Source organism: Tyto alba, unplaced genomic scaffold (assembly GCF_018691265.1).
Source record: "Tyto alba isolate M040663 unplaced genomic scaffold, T.alba_DEE_v4.0 Super-Scaffold_1000006, whole genome shotgun sequence".
In the NCBI taxonomy this organism is placed as follows: Eukaryota; Metazoa; Chordata; class Aves; order Strigiformes; family Tytonidae; genus Tyto; species Tyto alba.
Genome location: NW_024881272.1, coordinates 219,591 through 243,278, shown reverse-complemented (window position 1 = coordinate 243,278; position 23,688 = coordinate 219,591). Strand labels below are relative to the sequence as shown.

The window sequence follows — 23,688 nt, the reverse complement described above, 5'->3', positions numbered from 1 at the left end:
TCAATAGTTTTACTTGAGACAGGAATTCTGAAATCAGTGAATAGAAATGACATATTTTTGATAAAATACATGCTGTTATCTTCCCTGTTTTGCAATAAATTTGTGTCTTAGCATTTTTGTTGCTGATTCTGATTTTTCAAGTTGAACTGATAATATTTCAAAGGGTAAAAAAAAGAAAAAAAGCAGGAGAGAAGATGGTGATGGATGGGGAGGGAGTGATACAACATATGTGTGCATGCCTCAGTCATAAAAACACAAATATAATTTTGAACATCATATTGACATCCTGCATAACATTTTTGTCTCTGAATTGGACAGGCATGGATTTGACAGATGGACCACTTAGTGGATAAGGGATTGACTGGATGGTCACACTCAAAGAGTTGAGGTCAACAGCTCAGTGTCCAAGTGGAGAGCAGTGACAAGTGGCATTTCACAGGGTTAGCACTGTTTAACATCTTTGTTGGTGACATAGACAGTGGGATTCAGTGCACCCTCAGCATGTTTATTGATGAAACCAAACAGTGTGGTGCAGTGACACACTGGAGGGAAGCGTTGCCATCCAGAGGGACCTGGACAGGCTTGAGAGGTGGGGCCGTGCAAACCTCATGAAGTTCAACAAGGCCAAGTGCAAGGTCATGTGCATGAGTCAGGGCAATCCCAAGCAAAAATCCAAGGATTGAAAGCAGCCCTGCAGAGAAGGCCTAGGGGCTGTTCATGGGTGAAAAACTGCCTATGAGCCAGCAATATATGCTGGCAGCCCAGAAAGCCAACCATGTCCTGGGCTGCATCAAGAGAATTGTGGTCAGCAGGTCCAGGGAGGGGATTCTCCCCCCCCTACTCCACTCTCGTGAGATCCCACCTGTGGTACTGGGTGCAGTTCTAGAGCCCCCAACATCAGAAGGACATGGACCTGCTCAAGTAGGTGCAGAGAAGGCCATGAAAATGATCAGATGGATGAAGCACCTCCCCTGTGAGAACAGGCTGAGAGAGTTGGGGTTGTTTAGCCTGGAGAAGAAAAAGCTCAAGTGAGACCTTGTAGTGGCCTTACAGTAATTAAAGGGGGGCTATGGGAAAGGTGGGGAGGGACACTTTATCAGGAAGTGTAGTGATAGGATGAGGGGTAACAGTTTTAAACTAAGAGAGCATAGATTTAGATTAGATATAAGGAAGAAATTCTTGCCTGTGAGGGTGGTGAGGGACTGGCACCGGGTGCCTAGAGAAGCTGTGGCTGCCCCCTCCCTGGAAGGGTTCAGGGTCAGGTTGGATGGGGCTTTGAGAAACCTGGTCTAGTGGAAGGTGTCTCTTCTCATGAGAGGGGGCTTGGAACTAAGTGATGTTTCATGTCCCTTCCAACCCAAACCATTCTATGGTTCTATGAGTCCATGATCAATAATTCCTTAAGTATTCATCCTCCAAGACTGGCAGATATTTGTCTGGAAATTTATCCATATTATAACTTGATGTCCATATGTCTCACCTTAAAATGATGAGGAAGCAGGTTCATACTCCTTATTTTACCTTTCAGAAATACTCAAGAATTCATGTATCCACAAAAAAATATTGAGGAGTACAGATGAAAACAACTGGGGATGCTCATTACTCATTGAGAAGACAAGTATGGATAGTGGTTAATGAAGCATTAGTGAAGTTAGATGATGTAAAATTATCAAAGTTTACACAGCAGTTTGCTTCAATAACTACTGTACTTTATATAACAATAGTTGTGGAGACAGAGATCATTTAAAGCAAGCTTTTATTGCTGTAGATTTGTACACAGAGAAGCTCAGTGAAATTGTTTATCAAATAAACTTCTTGTTTTCTCCTATCTGAACTACTTAATTGCCAACACATTTTTCTATAACATAAAAGATTAAGTAAACATAAGGAAAAGCTTATTAGGAGAGCTATAAATAAAAGATATGAATAATAGTAGCAAAAATAAAAATAATACTGAAAATTGTTATTAATAATAATATAATCATCTAAATTACACGGTGCTTTTCATTTTTAGATCTAAATGGACCTTCTAAAAAAAGTAATCTCTACTGCCTTTGGGAAATCAGGGCACAGTGATCTCAAATCTCCCAACCAATTAATTCAGCAAACCAGAGAAGATCCAAATTCAGTTTACTCAGTCCTCTGTTGTGCCTTGTATCACTGAACAACTCTGTCACACCTATTTACTGTTCATTTATTTACATAGTAAGGGATGATGGAAAAGAAAATCAAGGGAAGTACTTACTCAGAAAAAAAGTCCCTAAGGTTCCTTCTCCACTCAGGAAGCAATAATAAACTAACATTTAATAATAGTCACTGAATTTTAATGATAAAAAGTGTTGCTTTCATTGAGTTTGCATATAAAAAAATGCAGATGGTTGTGTTAAATCATTCTAAATTGTATGTGGTCACCCTGGGAGCTAACTGTGACTACAGATATGCATGTCTGGAACCCTTAAGACAGACAACATAACTCCAGTCTCAGATGCAATGAAGATTCTTGGCCAGTGAGCTGCTTTAATCCTATACCAACCAATTCCTTTCAAAAATTCAGTCTATGAATCATAGAATCATAGATTAACTGAAGTTGGAAAGGACCCATAAAAATCATTGAGTTCAACTCCTTGCTTCTCACAGGACTACCTAAAACTAAAACATATGACTAAGAGTGGCATTCAGACATTCCTTAAACTCTGACAGCCTTGGTGCTGTGACCACTTCCCTGGGGAGTCTGTTCCAGTGACCAACCACCCTCTCAGTGATAATATCGAAAGCAAACTTCCCCTGACTCAGCTTCATTCCATTTCCTTGTGTGTTATTGTTGGTCACCAGAGAGAGGAGAGCAGCAACTCCCCCTGTGCTGTCCCCTTTGAGGAAGTTGTAGGCTATGATGAGGTCATGCCTCAGCCTTCTCTTCTCCAGGCTGAACAAACCAAGTGACCTCAGCTACTCCTCATAAGTCTTGCCCTTGGGAGCTTTCACCATCTTGGTCATCCTCCTCTGGACACACCCTAATAGTTTGATGTCATTCTTATATTGAGGTGTCTAAAACTGCACCCAGTGCATGAGGTGGGGCTGCACCAGTGTGGTGCAGAGTGAGACAATCACCTCCCTCAACTGGCCAGCTAGCTAGACTGTGATTGATGCATCCCAGGACACAGTTGGTCTTTTGGGCTGCCAGGGGACACTGTTGACTCATATTCAACTTGCCATCAACCCAAACCCCCTGATCTCTTTCCACAGGGCTGCTCTCCAACCTCTCAGCCCCTAATTTGTATGTATAACCACGATTACCCCAACCCAGCTTCAGAATCCAGCACTTATCCTTGTTAAATTTCATTTGGTTGGTGATTTGCCAGCTCTCTAGTCTGCCCAGATGTCTCTATAAGGGCTCTCTACCCTCAAGGGAGTCCACAGCTCCTCTTAGTTTAGTATTATCAGCAAAAGTCATGTACATTTGACTTCTGCATCCACATAATTTTTAAAAATGTTGAAGAACACTGGATCCCTGTGGAACCCCACTAGTGACTGGCCACCAGCCTGATACAACCCATTTACAATAACTCTTCGAGCGTGACCCATCAGGCATTTGCTCAACCAGTGTATTATGTACTTGGCTATCTATGTGCTGCACATTTTGTCCAGAAGGATACTGCAAGAGATATTATCAAAAGCTTGGCTAAAATAAAAAAACCCCTACATCTTCTGTCTTCTCTTGGTCAACTAGTTGGGTGACCTTGTCATAAAAGGAAATTAAGTTGGTTAAGCAGGACTTTCCCCTCATGAACCCATGTTGGCTATGACCAATGACTGCATTGTCTCCCGTGTGTTTTACATTAACTCAGAAAAATCTTCTCCACAATTTTACCAGTTATTGAAATGATACTGACAGGCCTGTAATTACCAGGATCTTCCTTCTTACCCTTCTCGAAAATTGGGACAGCATTTGCCAGTTTGCAGTCAACTGGGACCTCTCCAGACTCCAAGACCATTGAAAAATAATGGAGACAGGTCCTGTGATGACATCAGCCAGTAGCTGCTTTTTGAAGAAACATTATGCAATACAAACTATGATAAAGACAAGGGAATCAAAGAATTCCCTGCATATGAGTCAAATGTAAATACAAATAAAATAAAAATAAATAATATAAAACAAGTGCTTACTTCAAAAGGCAGGACAACTAGCAGAGATAAATGAAAAGACAGGAGAGAACTGTTAGGGATCCAGTCTGAACACCAAGTCAATTAGTACTGTGGAAATTATGGAAATTATGGATAGAAGTTTATTTTATTTATTTAATGACTTAATTCAAGTCCTTAATTTTCTTGCTGTTCTATAGACTGTATTAACTGTAGCCTTGTAAATGGAATTTTTACCATTACTAGGTTACAGAAAAATTAGCGGAGCAGAAGAAAGGAGTAGATACTAGGAAATTTATGTTTAACAATTCTAACTGTATTCCTAATGAAACTTCTTTATATTAGGTAGCTAATTTGGAATTTTAAACTGTTAAAGCTTTTATTTGGTTTGTAGTAGATTTTTAGCTCTGTTATAATTGGTTTGCTCACTTTTTCCCCATAAGAAACTTTGTAGCATAGCATAACATTGTACCAAAAAAAAAAAAAAAATGTAACAAAAAAAAGGGAGACATTTCAGTTAAAATAAATACATCTAGTTAAAAACTATAATGGCAAATTCATAATTTTCCTTTATTACAAGGTGAAATCTTCAGTCTATTTAGGCCTTAAGGTGTAGCTACAGTGTTTAGCAGTAGGTAATTTGGTAAGCAACATATTTATTCTAAAGAGTATGGGTCTAAATTCCACCCAGGCTGTAGGCTGTGTGAAATGCGTAATTGAATTGAATGGTACACACCATTCATCAGAAGTGAATATGAATTTCTATTCCAAAGAAAACATTTGACTCTGCCATTTAGCAGTAGAGTAACAATTGAAAAAAAATATTAAGCCTTATTTTCTTCTCAATTCCCACTGAACATCCATTTAGTTACCACCAGAAAGGAAAAAAAGGGTTTTTTTTCTGAAAGACAATATCATTGTTGTGTGAGGCCTAGGGGACCCTGCTGCAACTATAGGAAGAACACTGTAGCACTTATTTTTAACAGATGTGACTTTCATTGTGATTCATTTGGTAAATACTTAGTATAGTCTTAAATTTTAGGAGAAACAACCTCTGATGTTTCAGACTGTGTGCATGTATAGTCAAACATACATAGTTTCACTTCTGTGAGTGGTTAATTAGGAGTATTCTGGAACTAACAAACAATGAAACCAGAAGCAAAATACTTATACTAAGTGTCTGCAAAATTAAGACCTATACTTGGAATATGAAAGACTATTCACTTCACCTTATAAAAAATTGTTGGACTTCTCTTCAGGGAACAATTTACAGACTTATAAGCATGCTAGTTATTATGAAAGCAATTCCATATTTTAAGATATTTCTTTTATCTTGCAAAGATAAATTTTAAAGAAATCTTAAAAAACTAAGAATCTTTTCTTATTACTTTAAATATTCATGGAAATTTGTGTTAATTAGTTGACAATTTTCTTGTCTGGAAAATTCAGGTATACCAATACTTACAATCATTTGAATACAACAGAACTGAATTATTGTCATGGAAATACATTCTATTCTATAATTAAAACAAATGAATTCTATAATTAAAACAAACTTCTATAGCAACACTGATGTTGAATGTATGTCAGTATATTCCATTTAAAGTTTTTTTTTAATTTTGCAACCCAAATAATCTCTAGCTAGAGCTTGGATATTAAATTCTCAAGTCTCATGAAGTTTTACATAAAACGAAGAAGCTAAAAGCTAAATTATATTCATTTATATATGAAATTTTGAAGGGATTAATGTCTCTGTATGGTTATGTTCGTTTGCCTGTGAGGCCTGGAGCCACCTGGGAAGGTAAATTACTTTGAAAATTCCTCTTACTGATAATCGCCTCTACAGATTTTTTTCTTGCAGAAAACTGGCTTGTCGTAATAATATTTTGTAGCAGGGATTAAGGACTTCTCTCTGACCTGCCTCTTAAAATGATAATGGTGAGGTGTACAAAAAAATGCATCTCTGCTAATGTTTTAGTGTTCTCAAATGTTGGTCTAGCATGACACATGTTTAAATAGTAGGAATGTAACTGTGCTAGGTTATGGTAAACACACAGCTGCTTCTGTGGTGAACTCAGTACAGTAGTCGATCTCCTTTTGACACAATTTAAAGAAGCCTTGAAACTCTTTGTTCACTTCTGCAATAAAATAGTCTTAGATTGACTAAGAGGAGGAATATGTGACACAAAGTCTCTTCAGTGCTGCACAAGACTTCCTTTTGGAAAGGGAAACACAGCTAACAAAAAGTTGATTCAAATTCAGAGGTTATTCCTACAATGTATTCAAAACGTTGATTTGGAAATTCAATACAATTTTATGAAATGAATTTTTTTTATGTCCAGGTTTTGTCAGGCTAGTGATATTACAGTAATGAGAAACAGCTTAACAGTAGTAAGGCACTATTTTATCATTGAAAACATTTCAGCTTTGTAATATGATCAGTAGCTCTTATAAATGGAAGAGAGATCTTTAGATTCACATGGCCTAAATTGGTACCTCCAAAAAGATGTGGAATTGTGCAAAAGCATGGCCCAGTCAACGACCTTTTAAAAATTCTGTTCATTCTAGGATTCTTTAATAAAAATATCAAAGGCAGATATTTCACTTAAAATTATTTTGGTCATAACATGTTATACTTAAATAGCATGACTTTTTTTTTTTTTCTTTTTTGGAATACATGTGTGACGATTATGTTAATTTCACACTAAAAAGGTGAATTCTTAGCTCTGAGTCGTACAGTGATTTGGACACAAACTAGATGCTAAAAAAAGCAGGGTTCATAAACCCTGTCCTCAAAGGATTTCTTTGTATTCCTTTACTGTTTATAAGTGTTAGAGTCTCTTCAGCTGTTACTATATATACGATTTTCTGTGAGGTCTTGTAATGTAGTCACATGATAATGATGTATTTACACAGTTGTGAACTACTTTGAAGGGAAATATGTATATGAGCTGTCACTGTACAAGGCAAATCTTTAATAAGATTATACAGGATTCCTGAGTACTTGAATTCAGTTTAGTCAAAAACACTCTTTGAACTTTGTGTTTTGGTTAAATCTGTAGTCGTTCAGAGAGACTGTGTCTTTTTATTGATTACAAAACATTTAAAATGAAACTTGTATGCATATACATTCTGTCAGAAAAAAAGGATACATCTTGGGAATCTGAAAATGCCACTACTGCTATGATCTTTTCCTGCTCTGTGTGGTAAATTCAGCTGAATAATACCAATCTTGTTTCCTGTAGAACATCTGAAATCCAGCATCTTAGACCACTGAAAATTGTTCTCCTATGCATGATAGCACTACAACACATTTCTAGAACTGTCCCCAGACATGGAACAACAGAAAATGGAAATGGTATGGAGGCAACATGAGGCTGCTGTGAGAATATGACAGCAATTTTTGCTCTTTTTTGTCTCAAGCTGAAAAGCACATCTAATTCTTATCTCAATCATCAAGTGTCTCAGCCACAAAGACTTAATACAAAATATTTAAAGAGTCTAAGGGGAAGGGAAAAGACTCACCAAAATAGAAAATCTGATGTCTCTTTTTTGTCTTAAAGAAAGCAATATTTGAAAACCTTGATTTTAGATTGATTAATTAATTGCAAGGTTTAGATGTTGAAAACGTAGCTATGTTTTTTCACGTCAGGTGATATAAAATAAGATTAAAAGCTAGCAGATAAACATCTCCAGAACAAGGCAAGGTTGGAAGGTACCTCAGACATATGTAGTTCTGATCAAAACAGGTTCAACCACAACAGAATGTTCAGGCTCTTGTCCAAATGAGTTCTGAATACCTCTAGGGATAGAGATCCCACAACATCTCCAGGAAACCTGTTCCAGTGTTTGACCACCATCATAACAATATGTTTTCCTTATTTTGAGGTGGAATTTCTTGTGTTCCAGCTGGTGTCCATTACATCTCATCCTTACACTATGAGCCTCTCAGCCACACTGGAAGCCCTCTGTTGACTCCTGTTTAACTTGTTATCTACCAGAATATCCAGGTCCTTTTCTATAAAGCCACTTTCTAGCCCAGTTGTCCCCCAGCCCCACTGCATGCCATCTGAGAGGCAGGACATTGTGTTTGTTTTCATTCAGCTTCAAGATCTTCTTGTCAACCTATTTCTTCAGCCTGTAAAAATGTCCCTGAATAATAGCTGTGTCCTCAGCCTCCTCAATAGAGGATTTGTGGATATTGTACACAAACTAACTGAGAGTATGTGGGAAAATGGCTCAGAGACAAAGGTCCTGATCCCACTGAGCAATTGTATGATCAGAGCCTGCTCTAGCTGCTGATGCTGGGCCCCACTAGGGTTTGCCTGCAGCTGCTCACAGCTGCTGATACATGAAGAATGTCAAGGACGCTTCAGCCCTGTGTACCGTGGTGTGTCGAAAACAAGTCAACAGGAATCAGAAATAGTAGCATGAGAAACTTAGTGTTATGAGAAGCTTGTGCTGTAAGCTAACTGCAAATAGGTGGACCGTGCAAATACGACCTTTAGAGCTTAAGCCAATCAGCTAGTGACTAGTAGGCATAATAATTATCGTGGTCTGTATAAATGTATGTACCCTGTACCAATAAAGAGACACGGTGATTGATGCTCTGTCTTCCACACTGAACCTGTCTCGGCGTGTCGTTCATCCGCGGCTCAGCAAGAGTACACACCATTCTATCATCCAAGTAATTAATAAAATAGTTAGCCAGTACTGGCCCCAGTATCAATCCCAGAAGGACATTACTGGCAACTGACCCCTACTTGGATGCTTTGCTACTGATCACCACCCTTTAAATGCTAAAGTCCAGGCAAATTTCTACCCAATATATATATTTTACTAACCCAGACTCTATCTTACCAACTAAATCCCAGTTTCTATGGTAGACCATGTTTCAGAGTCCAATACTCTCTGACCAGGTTCTTTTAGATATTTCACTCATGGAGGGTGTAATGTTTAATATCCGATTACTTATATAAAGACCGTTGGTGTTACATGGCTGTTCTGGTTTAGAAGACTGATTAAAAACATACTGAAAAAAACAACACAAGTGTAGGTTATACTTATCAAAATATAGCAATTGCAATGTACAGTTCAACCACAGTACCAGTGTGAGCCCCGTTACTGGTCTCTATAATATGTTCACCATCACAACACTGGGTGTCCCCAGTCACCAGGAAGGAACACAAGAGCTGAAGCCAGCTCAAGCCCATTGCTCTCTTTGAAATTCTTTTGCAAGTTGTTTAGTTTGGGATGAGCCACATATTCACTCTGCCCAAGCTGGTCTGGCTGACTCAGGGAGATATTTACACCTCCAGGTGATCCACTCAGCTGATGATAGCTCTTTGTCTAAACCAAAGGCCACTCTCTGATCCCCTTTGTAGTCAGAACAAGTCAGGTTCTTTGCATTACTTTCTGAGTTTCATGGGCACATTGGTCTTGTCCATCTCCACTGATCATTATTCCATTGTAGGCATTTATTCTGTGAATCATATTCCATCTCTAGCAGTTTAGTCAGTCACACCATGACAAAGTCCTTGCTAAAGTCAAGGTGCGTAACATCTGCTATTGTCTCCTCATCCATCAATCCAGTCATCTCATTCTATAAGGTAATCAAGATAGTAAGGGATTTACAAATTTGAGCTTGGTAAATCCATGTTTGCCATTTCTAATTCCTTCTTGTCATTTATGTGGCTGGACACAGCTCTTAGAAGAATTTGATCCATAATTGTCTGAAATGATGGTGACAAGACAGTAGTTCTCAGGATCTTCCTTCTTCCCTTTCTTAAAGATGGGTGTGATGTTTTCCTTTTCCTAGTCACAAAGAACCTTTCTTGATCATCATAAGCTGTTAAAGATGACAAAAGTGTGAGCTGTTCACAACGATATCTGCCAGTTCCCACAACATCCTTAGAGGTATCCCTTCTGCTCCCAGGGATCTGTATATGTCCAGCTGGCTTAAGTATTCCCTAACATCTTCCTCTTCTTCTAGTACAGCTTCAGGTCAGAGGGCAATGTCTTCCCATAACAACCAAAGCAAAGAAAGAACTGAGCACCTCAGTATTTTTCTTTTGTCTGTTGGCCCCTGTATTGGGTTTACATGGCAAGGTTTTGGTAGTGTGTGTGTGGGGTGGGGAGTTGTGTGTTGCTGCAGCGGTGGCTTCTGTGAGAAGACACAAGGAGCTGCTCCCATGTCCAGTGGGCTCCAAGATTTGCTGCTTGCTAAATCTGAGTCAATCAGCAAGGGTGGTAGTGCCTCTGCAATAACATATTTAAGAAAGGGTAAAAACCACTATGCAGCACCTACGAGAGAGGAGTGAGATAATGTGGGAGAAACATCCCTGCAGACACTAAGGTCAATGAAGAAGGAGTGAGAGGAGCTGTTTGAGGTGACAGAGCAGAGATTCTCCTTCAACCCGTGGTGAAAAACATGGTGATACAGACTGTCCCTCTGCTGCCATGGAAGTAAATGGTGGAGCAGATGTCCACCTGCAGCCCATGAAGGACCCCACACCACAGCAGGTGGATGTGACCCAAAGGAGGCTGTGACTCCATGGAGAGCCTATGCTGGAGAAGGCTCCTGGCAGGACCTGTGACCCCATGGAGAGAGGAACCTTCATTGGAGCAGATTTTGTAGCACGACCTGCAACCCTTGGGAACCCTATGCTGGAGCAGTCCATTTGTGAAGGACTGTACCCCATGGAAAGGACTCATGATGGAGTAGTTCTTGAAGGTCTGCAACCTATGGAAGGGACCCACTTGGAAAAGTTCATGAAGGACTGTATGTCATGGGAGGGACCCTATGCTGGAACAGGGGAAGAGTGTGAGTAGGAAGGAAAAGCAGAGACAAGTGTTATGAAATGACAGCAATCCCCATTCCCCCTCCCGCTGTGCTGCTTGGGGGGACAGAGGTAGAAGAGCTTGGAGTGAAGCTGAGCCTGGGAAGAAGGGAAGGGTGGGGGAAGTTGGATTTAGATATGTTCTTGTTTTTCACTATTCTACTCTGCTACTAATTGTCAATAAATTATTTTCCCCACGTTGAGTCTGTTTTGCCAGTGATGGTAACTGGTAAATGATCTCCCTGTCTTCAAACCACAAGCTTTTAATCATATTTTCTCCCCCTGTTCTGGAAGGGGAGTGATAGAGCTGCTTGGTGGGCATCTGACAGCCAGACAAAGTCAACACACCATGGTCTCTTTCTCTATTGACCAGTAAAACTTCATTTTCCTCAGCTTTCCTTTCAGTGTTGATGTGTTCACAGAAGACCTTGTTGCCTTTCCTGTCCCTCGTTAGTTCCAACTCCTGCTCAGCACTGTTTTTCTTACCTCCATCCCTGCACATTTAGACAATGTCTCTAATCCTCCTGGGTAGTCTATTCCCGATTTCACTGTCTGTGTACCTACTGCTTGTGTTTGAACTCAGTCAGGATTCCCCACTCTGTTCATCCATACTCACTTTTTGCCTCACTTACTTGACTTCCTGCATGATGGACAGTGCTTGTATTCTGAGGAGAGATCCCCAACCTGTGCTGGTCTCCTTCACCCTCCAAGGAACTTTCACATAGGGTGCTGCAAAAAAGATTACTGAATAAGATGAGATATATTCTCCTTAAGTATTGACGATTCATGATTAATTCTTTTGTCTTGCTCACATCTCTTAGGACATGAAGTTTCACAACATTCTGGTTGCTGAATCCACAGCTACCCCCATCTTCATATCTTCAGTCAGTTTTTCCTTTTGTTGAGCTGTAAGTCCAGCAGAACATCTCACCTAGTTGGCTCACTGATCATGAAGAAAAAGAAGTTATCTTCAGTGTAAAGTGTAAATCTCCTGTATTGTTTGAACCTAGTCATATTACCCTACAACTGTGCACAGACTACTAATTAGTCTTGTTTGTTTTCCATGTTCTGTGAATTTTTTACAGGGACTTGAAATGGATCCCCAGTCATTCTGCTTTCACAAGAATGTGAGAGTCTTGAACACTGAATTGTCCCCCAGAAGCTTCCTCACTGCTTACAGTGCCTTCAGCTCTCCTTAGAAGGTGATTCACCAACATAGGTGGTCTCACTTCTGTCAGTGAAGCCAAAAGGCTCTGACTGGAGTGGATGCATCCAGTGGGTGAACCACTTGCCTGCATGGTTGTTGTCACAAATTGGTTTGGAGGAACATGGACTTCTGAGCAGATGACAGGATTGACAAGAGTGTCTTTGTCAATAAACTCATTAACTTTGTGAGGTGGGCTTGTTTAAAGTCTATTCTATGATCTTATTCTTGGAGATTATCTTTTCAAACAAAATTAAGAGTTTATATGAGCAGTTTTTAAAAAGCTTCTAAATCCTCCAGGACTAAAGGGTAATCACAGAATCATTGAACATTTTGGGTTGGAAGAGACCTTACAGATCATGTAGTTCCAACCCCCCCCTACCATGGGCAGGGGACACTTTCCACTATACCAGGTTTCTTATGGATCATAATTAATATATGAATAATATACAAAATTATATTATTTACTTCATCATTTGTATTAACCTCTGGAATAGCCTTAATCAACAATATACGCTTCACTGTGAACAAACAAACAATAAAATATATACTGGGCATCAAATTTTAAAATAACATTATACCTCCATTAGAAAGCATGAGTGTGGAAAAAGTCACGGGCACCTATGTTACCTGTTGTCAATTAAATCTTTTGGATGGATAGAAGAAACATAAAGTAATTTTTTAAAATTATGACATATAATAAATCATTTTTGTCATTTTAGCTGAGTGTACATGAATTCTGCAGGTTCAAACAAGCTAAGCCATAAATAAAACTTTACAGTGGTGTATGCAAATCCACTCTGTTTTTTTCTGCATTGTTGGAAAATATACACTGTTTAAGGAACTAAAATTTTCTCTATTAACTACTATCTGTTAATATGTATCTTCGAGTTAAACTCTATATTTAAGTTCAAGTGAGTACAGAACACCACCTATAGCTATAATTACTTTTTTTTTTTTTTCCTGTGTGCAGCAAGTTATGTATTTAAAACCTTAGCTTTGGGCCACCAGGTTAGAGATTATGTGTCTGTAGGATTATAAAGAATATAACTCAGGAACGGAAATTCAGTCCACCTAACTGTTTAAAAGTCCTCCCCAACCCTAGAAAAATACTGGTAAATTTATATGGGGTATAATTGTTTTGTATGGGCACAATTCAAAACCCATGAAAATTAGGAGAACTACTCCCAGTGGTATCTGTTATAACTGCATGACAATTGGATGAAAACAGTAAAGGATATATTACAGCATAAGTTGGAGAAAAGGGGTCAACAGATCACCTACCAATAGTATGAGAATATTAATAAATAAATAAGTTCAAGTACTGTCCGAAGCAAGGCACATTTGTGCAGCTGATGCCATGATCTTTTGCTGAGCAAATGATATGCATACCACTGTGTGATAAAATTGACTGATGTCTACGTAATAATGGTTAGCAATTTCTCTTCCTCTAATGGATTACCCTCTTCACCCACTCTAAATAATGAAACTAAAACAAGTCATGGAATATGCAAAGCTCAGCATCAACTCTTACACAGTACATGAAACTCTGGCATGCACAGCTGTTTAATTTTATGTTTTGTCAGAGCAACGTTTAGGGGGCGAGGATAAATTAGTTATAGCCACAGGGGAAAGAGAAGGTACAGATGAGATTTATTTCATTCACTGAAATTAATGGCAATATATCAGATACATAACAGGCTCAGTGGTTCATCTGGGATAAATGTTCTCTATGTTCTCTATTTTCTTGAACTTTAAAACTCTTTTTTTTTTAATCTTATTTTCTTTTTCATTTTCCTAAAATGGTCTTTAAATTATCTGGGAAGACTCTCAGAGATACAGGTGATGACACAGGGTATAAGTGGTGAAATTAAAACACTTTTTAGTCTTTTGACTTAAATAGTTTTTCAGAGAGAAAAAACTATGGTTGTTCTTCACAGTATTTAGCCTGTACAGTGGCATCTAAACATATTACAAGGTAAATATTATGCTGTTCTACTTTCTAATGTATGAATAACAACTGCAGGACCAATTTCCATGATTCTTCCACAGAAGAAAACCCACCTGTTGGTGAAAAATCTTCCATACCTTATAGTTTCATCTTTACTTTATACACCATCAGAATTGGATATCAGACCTTCAAACCCACTGTATCCCAAGAACTGTTTGCAATGGCAAAATACAAAGCAGTCACTGGCAGGAGTATAATTTTCTTTGCCACTATCTTTTGTCTTTCACCAAAATCTGACACCACAGTCTTATAAACACTTCTATCTTGAATTAATTATTTTTCTACTGTAAGCCAAGTTGTTTCTTGGTGATATAAAGACAATGAACTGGAGTCGATGTAAATCTGAATAACTCAACCTTCAAAATACATATCCTGTTGGAAATCTACCCTGTCCTCAAAGAAGTGTTCTGATCTGGGGAAAAAGTTAGCAAAGCCAATCCTCTACCTATTTCTGTGTTTTCATTGTGAAAAACTTTTATTCCTCCTTTCCAAGTTGTCAAGCTTTATACTTGACAATATGTAGCAATATTCTCTATGAATTCATCGAATACTATATAAATTACATCAGAGATTTTTTGTCAGAGTTCTCTTGTACTGCTCATTGCACTACTGGGAAAATCACACACCTGACAAGAAATCTAAATAAAGCAGAATTTTTGTTGCCCTAGTATTAAGTATTGGTATTGCACTGACTTTAATAATATAGAATTATCAATGACTACTGGAAAATCTTTTCCAACTAAGAATAATTGTCACTGTTTTGATCTTGTTCATCAAAATTTTATTAACCTGCTCACTGCTAGGTATCAGCTTGAATAAATACTATTTCTGCTGGTGGAAGATGTGATCATGTGTTGCTTTTCCCCATTTGTTTGAACAGAGCTGAATGAACTGTAAAAATACATATTTTAAAAATACAAAAAAAAGACAGGATATAAGAAATAATCCATTATGATGGCAGGATTGTCAACAGTTTCTCTAAAAGTTCAGATCTGTATTCACTAGAACCTTTATTTTGGGAAATACCATAGAGGCTGTAACACAGAGATAACAAAGAAAACAGAAAAAAACCCCAACCAGCCCAACAAACAAAACCCCCCCAAAAACTAAACAAACCAAACCCAGATGAAATAAATGTTTAAGATTCAAATATTAAGGAAAGGGAAACTTTAGGGTCTATCTTAACCTTGCATTTTAGTTTCACAGAAACAATTGAGTAGAGTAGAAAATTCACACAATATTTTGTAAAAAATATAAAAAGTAGAGGGAGCAAACAGGAGGCTGTCTCAGGTCTCCACTTCCTGACTCATTTTCTTAGCTTGCTTTCTGTTTCTCAGTTTCTTAGTCACGATTGGCATTAACAACAGTAGGTGGAATATGGTACATATGTAGTTCACAGAAAATAACTTATTTACCAGAATCACAGTTTTTTTGTAGGTGATGGTCCTAGCTATATCTTTTGGGGACATCGTGACTGTCCTGGTTTGGGCTGGAATAGAGTTAATATTCATTTTTGTTAAATAGAATAGTGATGTGTTTTAGATTCAGCATGGGGTTTGGTATGAGAAGAATGCTGATAGCACACTGATGTTTTCAGCTGCTGCTGAGATTTTAAGGACTCTCCAACTCCCCATGTCCTGCCCATAAGCAAGTGCACAAGAAGCAGAGAGGGAGCACGGCCAAAGCACCAGACTCAAATTGGCCAATGAAATATTCCATATCATGTAACGTCATGCTCACTATATAGAGGAGGGGTGGTCGGGAAGGGGCTCTCTCTCTCTCTCTCGCATCCGGGATTGCGATTGCAGGATCTTGGTATTTCGGGATCGCTGGCCGGGGGTGGGCTGGGTATTGGTCAGCGGGTGGTGAGCAATTGCATTGTGCATTGCCTGTTTATATTTTTTATTGTGGTCATTTTATTACCATTATTAAACTGTTTTTATCTCAACCTGCGAGTCTCCATTTACCCCCCTCCAATTCCCTCCCGCATTCCCTGGTCGGGGGGGAGGATGGGTGAGTGGTTGTGTGGTGTTTGGCTGCTGACCAGGCTCAAACCATGACAGTGAAAAAGTACATCTGATTATGAATAACTGGAAAATCTACTGAAAAATATCTCAGAATTTATAATAAGAATTTTGAAGTGTGGGACATTAGGTTACAGTGGGTGCAAAGATTCTGAATGAGTTCAAGAGTCCAATGGGACTACAGGCAAGGAAGCATTAACATATTTTCCTAAAGATTGTTCCTTTTTTTTTGTTAATAATCTGTGCAGCATTACTCTTCATTCCAGAAGTTGTATTATTGGATTCAATAACTCCCGTTTTGCTGTAAAGTGTCATTCAGTATCAGTATTGCGGTCTGGTCTTAGCAGAAAAGTTACATTTATTTTAAATATGAAACAGGCCAGCATACAGTTATATAGATTTTTATGTGTGGAAAACATAATTCTGTCACAAAATCCCTAAGCATTTCAGACCACATAAATACAATTCTGTCAACTGGAGTAATGACAAATGAGAATGAGACTGATTCAAATATCAGGGAGCATCTAGTACTGTCATGTCCCACTCAGACGAGAGAAACAAGTGATTTAGATTTCTAAATCCCCAATAGAGTGGACAACAGCGAGACAAGTCTCAAAGTCCATGCACAGACATTTATTAATTTCTCACAATATACTAACTGAATACATGATAATTGGCTAAGTATATGATGAATTATGTCAAGTGATATAGTATGCTTTGCATTATTTAATGGTGATAAGGGAAAAGGCAAAACAGAAGGGAGAGAGATTGAGAATAGAGATCACTGGTCCAGGTTCCTATGTTGGTCCCATCCAAGTTCATCAGGGATGCATCCATCTTCATTTTTTCACATCTTCTTTTTTCTTTCTGTATTTCACTCCTCTCCTTGACTCAATTTATACAGACTTCCTTGGGTCCGTCCCCTAGGCTGACTCACATACCTATATATCACATGTATGGGGAGGAGTAAGGTGCTTCATGGGATAATGTAATTAGCATGATCTTGTTAATCTTTGTTAGCATTTTCAAGGATGTCAACTTTAATATGTATTTTATGGATAATGAAGCAAAGGTCATTCACCAGACAGATGGTCCTTGAAACTTTACAAGAGGAACCAGAGCAGAGGCATCCTGCCTTCACAGGTCCCCTTCCTCCACTGCATCCTGTGTTATTTGGGCAGTCTTATCAGCTCCAGACTCCATATTATCCGCCCTGTGATTATAGTTGCACTATTTACAAGTGTTTGAGACATTCCTCAGCTTGGAGGGCCTCCTCCCCCCCATCCCTTATCTCTTTCTCAGGCTTTTTTTCTCAGTCCCTGTTTCAGCGACTTACAAGTCATCTCTCACAGATACAAAGATAGGTATGCAATAATTTTCTTAGCTGTCATAGTAAAGTTTAACAAGCTTCAATTTAGTAATACTGTTTAGAAAATCTACTTTAGTAATTCAGTATGACCACATTACTTAGCATAGACTCACAAGAGAAGTGTAAGAGGTACAAAGACAAATGAAAGAAACTACAGAAAATAATTCACTGTTCAGCTTTGAGAAAAAAAGCTATTTGTCCTTCTGGAAAATTAATAACTTTTACTAAGGGTTAACCTGTGTAATCAGACAGTCCTAAACCACATCTAATTACTCTGCAAGTTCTTCTCTCGTGTTTTATCTTGCTTTTTATCAGAGCAGTCAAGCTGAGAAGATACAATAGAAATATTTTGTAAAGGTTTCACTTGTGTATTATTTGCATATAAATATTGTACAGGATGTGAAAGCAGGCTTTTGGTAGCTGTATAGTACAGAATAGTGGGTGCTGATAGTTAAAGGGATTTTCACATCCTCTAATAGACAGATGTCCTAAATTTTCTCCTGGAAGAACCTCCCTGTTCTCATAGCCATATTCAGAAGACTAAACTCATACTTGCCTAAGTGACAAATGAGACACAGGTGTGAAAGGGGCCTTTTAGCACTGAAACAGGACAGCAGCAGAACTCAGCATATGTCATGATTCAGAAAAAGAAACATCACTTATTATTGCTGCTGAGGACCACATGTGTTAAATTAAAAGAACACCTATATATTCTGTATTTATTCTGTATGATTATAAATATGGTTGATATAAGGTGAAGCATACAAAGGTTTAAAAATTAAGTACTTGACTGGTGTTTAGAACCACAAGAGTGATGTTAAAAATTTGTGTTATACTGAGAATATGTCAAATGTTATGTTGTAATAAAATAATGCATCTTCAATTGTCAGAGGTTTTCTTTTTCAGCAACTAAGACTGATCTAGATTTTTTTTTTTTCCATTGGAGGCTTACATTAGCTTGAAGAAGTCTGACAGATATGTGACTGTATAAAATAATTTTTCTGGAAACAAAAGTACAACTATAGGACCTAGCTGAAATATAATATTAATGTATTTTTACACTGAAGTAAAAACAATGAAATTTAAGCTTCATAAGTATATTTAGAAGTGTGTTTAAGGACTTCAAAGAAACTTTAATATTTTCTCTTTAATGTCTACTGTACATAAAACTACCCAGTAAAAAAATTTGGTAGACAACATTGACAATAAATGTCTGGTTTGGAAACTGTGAGGAATTTAAGCTTGCAAATTTCACTTTTACTTGAGAACAGTTAAAGACATTATTTTATATTATGCTACTAATACCTAAAGATAAGGAGGTAAACCTACTAAGTAATATGGATATTAGATCCTGAAATATGAGATTGAATGCAAAGTTTGTAGAATGCTTTCACAATTAATGAGTTCAACATTCTGTCATTAAAAGTTTCTATAAAGAGTAAGGAAAAATATAAGAAAATGTGAAATAGCCAACAGCACTATGCCTTCAGAGGGGAGAGTGAGAAGATTAAATCACATCCCTGCCAAACTAATTGTGCTTATTAATTATTTCAAAGCACAATTTAATGATTTTATTTTGGAACTTTTTTTTTTTTGGTGGTAGCTCTGAAGTTCACAAACTTTTACATTTGAATTAAACAAGTTGTTAAAAATGCAGGGAAATCTGAAAATAGAGCATTTTATATAAACAGAACTACCACTGTTCTTAATAAATTAAGCGATTAGAATTTCTTCAGTTGTATATGTGTGTCAGAAAAGCACAAGTGGGGACTTGATTCTGTTCTATTTTTAAATTAAAATGACCAACATGGTAGTGTTAATTTCTACTTGATCAATACCAAGGAAAATAAGATCATAGTCTTCCCCTTGACCTATTTTCTGATTGCAATAAAATCATTTTTATCATTGATGAAATTTCCCCTCTACTATAGGGTAATCACAGCAGCCAGAGTAGCAGAAGAATAAAAAATAAAGTGCTTTCTTCCAGAGTTGAGTAAGTACAATTTCTTGTTCTCACACACAATAAGCAACATATGTCTTTGCATGGGAATACTATTCTGTTTTGCCAATTGACGGGTTTAACACAAAGGACACAGACACCAAGCTAAAGAAATAGGCTTTTTTTACTTTAGATTAAAGCAGCAGAAAGAATAAGCAAGGTAATGCACCTAGTCATTACTACATAAAGCTAGCTATAGTGATTTAGAAAGATCCATCACCAGTTGCCCTCATACTTGACCATCCCCCCGCCCCGTGCACCAGCTGGGGAGCCCCGTCACAGCGAAGGGTCGCAGAGCCTGTCCCGGCAGCTGGGAAGTCCCACGCAGGGCGTCCGCTCGTAGGTGAGGTCTGCGTCTGTGCTGTGAGAGGGTACAGCTTTTATACAGTTTAACAAACAAGTCTAAACAAAATGCACAGGAGATATCTGGTAGATTGACGTGCCTCACTCAGGCATGTCCAGATCTGGCCAGGATCCGGGCACGTCTGAGGAGTTTCTGTTCTCCTTTACATTTGGGATTTATAGTTACTTCCTGATGTTTGCTTATAGTTCCCAGGGATTGTTCCCAGGGTTGCATTTTCACACTGATAAGATGCTGGTTGCTTCATGCTGCTGATAAGATGCTGGTTGCTGGTCGGGGAATTCACTCAGAAGTCAACCTTGATTTGAGGCCTATTGTTTGGGCCCCTTTTTGTTTCAATTGGTCCTTTAACTTATGAGTGAAGATCACGACCCTTTTGGAAGAGCCCAATATGTTCGCTCTATCCGTTTGATATGATACCATACATAACAATTATATCAAGTAATAATAATAATGACAACTAACAATATTACAAGAAGATGTATTAAGAAATTCAACACTTGGGTTGCAGAGGATGAATATCCAGTAAAGATGTCCCACCAGTGGTGTGCAGTCTCCTTCTCCATCCGGCTAGCTAGCGACATTAGTTGATTCTTTGTGATTACAGTCTGTATCACAGAGTCTGACAGAGTTTTATTTCGTCGTTCCAGGTGTCTTCGCAAATGTTCTGATTGTTCCATGATGGTTTTCAGTGGAGTCAGGGATAAGCTGATTCCATTAAGTCCTAAGCTTTGGGGATGCCAGTACATGTTTAGTTGTTCTTCATGCATTGAATAAAAAGTATACATCTGTCCGTGCCAGATGAGATAGAATACATTTCTGAGGCATCTCGAGAATGGAGTAGTTAGATTATACATTTCTATAATATTTTTATCATTTGTTACTATACAAACATGCTTAGCACTAATTTCTACAAACATATCAAAGCTTTTGGGCAAAATTGTCCGTTTACACAGATTCACTGAATGTTCCAATAAACATGGTTCATATAACCGTGAGCTTTCTCCACACAATAAACCATTTGCTGTGGACGTACACAAATCTAATTTATGGGTTCGACTCCTAGAGTCTATATAATCTCCCTCCAAGTGGGGCAGCCAATTTTCTGGTTCAAAGGGTGGTTTTTCCCAAAAATTACAGGCAGTACTAGAAATTTACACATAACTTCAGGTTGGCTAACATTGTAGTGGACTATTTGACCAGCACAGAATAAATCTGTGCACTGCACTGTCTGTGGAGATAATTTGACCCAATGGGTTTGAGGAATCCAATTCTTAAATATGTTTCTCCATAACAGCTCATTATTAGCCATTAAGTCACTCTGAGCTTTGTCTCGTTGCATAAGGACATGTAAAGTCTGCAGTGTACATGTTGTCCAATTCATAATCCGGCTAATGTTGTGGTCAACATGCCACTGATTAATTTGAGTCCTATTGAAGAGCTTTAAAAATTCTGTATCGTAGTTCAGTGACCAAATTTGTGGGGTAAAGATAGTTGGAAGCCATTGAGCCTGCAACCTAAATCCTTCCACCACATCATAACCAGCATTCTTTACTTTGTTTATTAAGGTTTCGATATCAATAGAATTTAAAACTCCCATTCCTGCCCCAGTTCCTCTTAACATGGTGTCATACCATGCTCTTTTCCATCTACATGATGGTAGCAAGGGGAAAGAAATACTGAAATGAATAGCATGCTTCTGATATTGTTGAGCTACCTGAACACAAGTAGACGGAATGCAGTACAAATGATCAACAGAAATATGAAGTTTAGATTTTAACAAAGTAAAGAAGTCTCCCCAGTGTAACCGATTTTTCATTACTGAATTATTATGGCATATTAGTGTTTCTATTTCTTCCATGGAAGGGTTATTGCATGAGCAGCATTCACCTCGACCATCTGTTCGATTAACACATTTGTAATAATCTTTCAAACTGGGTAGACCTGATACATTACAACATTTAAGAGATACGTTACTAGATATAGTGACACTTGAATTATCTGTAGGACAGGTTACAAAAAGACGTCCACGATCTCTCCATCATGATGCTGGTCCTGAAGACCACCAGTATGTACATGTTTCGTTATACTGAGTACTGAAAGTAAGATTGGCTATGATACAGGCAGAATTGGCTTTGCATCGGAAATCATCCTGTTGTCTTGTCTTGGTTGCATTTTTCCATTGCCACCTAAGCGGTGTCTCTCATGGACCTTACAATGGCCATCCTGGGGTAAAAGCCTTTCCCAAATGGACCATGATGATACACAGGCAAATCCATCTTAGCAGGATCTAAAAGATAGAATCTTAAGACATCTAGTTATTCTTGCAGATAACATTTAGTTGCAGGAACATATTCCCATTATTCCTGTCCAGGTTTCATGATTAAAAAGGTATTGTCTTTTCCTGTGGCTATTACTTCAGCTGGTTCAGGAGGTCCGCTTGAACTCTGGACCCATACTTTAGCTCCATTACTGAAATTAGTTGATCCAAACCCTTTATCTCCACGAACAGTGGTGACTTGAGGTGGATCCCCTTTTTTCACAATTACTTTCAAAACTGGCAATATCAATAGTTGTGCTATTCTGTCATGGGGATGAATAATCAAATCTTGTTCACCATTGTTTAACAGAATTACTTTAATTTCTCCTTGATAATCTGCATCAATCACTCCTCCCATGACATGAATGCTTTTTAAGGCTAGGCTCGAACAGACAGTTATCAAACCAAAGTGTCCTGGAGGATTTTTAAATCCTATCCCAGTATTGATAACTTTCATCTGGTTTTGATTTATCCTGATCAATTCCAATGCATAGAGATCTAGTCCTGCAGCCTCTGGAGTGGCCCGGTAAGGGGCCATCGCACCCAGAACAATTTCCCAGTAAGTCAAAGTCTCACTTACTGTCAGAGGTTATATTTGTAAATTGGATGTAGTCATGCGCATCAAAGGGGTTTCCATTTCCCCAGTGGGCCTATTGTTAAGGATATGTAGCGCATCTGTGAGATGAGTTTTCCATCGGGATAGGTTCCCATCTCCTAACTTCTTCAACTGCTCTTTCAACAATCCATTCATTCGTTCAATCAATCCTGCAGCTTGTGGATAGTACGGTATATGAAAAGCCCACTGAATATTTTGCTGCTCAGCATACTGTTGAACAAATTTGTTTTGAAAATGAGACCCCTTGTCAGTTTGAATCTGCAATGGAATTCCATAGTACAAAATGATGATGCCTATAGTACAGATAGTACTATGATGAGTAGCTTTCTTACAAGGATGGGCAATCAAATATCCAGAATATGTATCTACAGCAGTGCAGACATATTTACACCCTAGGTCCTGGGGTAAAGGTCCAATATAATCCATTTGCCAAATTTGTCCTGGCAATTTTCCTCTTCCCAGTTGTCCTTTCACAATATTAGGCACTAGACGTTTGTGAGTATGTTGGCACACAGGGCACTGGGCGATTTGAGTTTTGATCATATCAAGTGACATTATTATGCCACGCTCTTGGGCCCACCTGTAAGTGGCTTTCTTTCCAAGGTGCCCACACTTTTGGTGTGACCATTTTGCCAAGCCCTCATGATCATCCTTCTGAAGGAATTCTAATCCAGCTTGGGAAATCTTTGCCCGGTTGTGTACAACAGAGTTATAAAGTTGTTCTAAAGTATCCACATTACTATGAGCATCAACATGAAACACAGACACCTTAGTCCTCTGTACTATTTCCCAAATATCCTTCCAC

At 38.3% G+C, this 23,688-nt stretch overlaps 1 protein-coding gene across 1 annotated transcript; it reads right to left on the bottom strand.

The window, feature by feature from the left end:
* Nucleotides 1-9,658: 9,658 nt before the first annotated feature.
* Nucleotides 9,659-22,805, bottom strand: LOC122154710 (deoxyuridine 5'-triphosphate nucleotidohydrolase-like). Its single transcript, XM_042805727.1, has 2 exons — nt 22,365-22,805; nt 9,659-9,742 (listed from the first exon to the last, which is right to left on the bottom strand). Exons 1-2 carry the CDS (start codon nt 22,803-22,805, stop codon nt 9,659-9,661), a joined length of 525 nt encoding a protein of 174 aa, XP_042661661.1.
* Nucleotides 22,806-23,688: the final 883 nt, after the last annotated feature.

Bases quoted from the DNA above. Each gene is read 5' to 3' on its own strand.
- LOC122154710 (XM_042805727.1), bottom strand. From the start codon at position 22,805: ATGGCCCCTTACCGGGCCACTCCAGAGGCTGCAGGACTAGATCTCTAT. The intron at 9,743-22,364 runs GTAATAGCCACA...ATTACCTTATAG, and splicing joins GACCTCCTGAACCAGCTGAA to AATGAGATGACTGGATTGAT.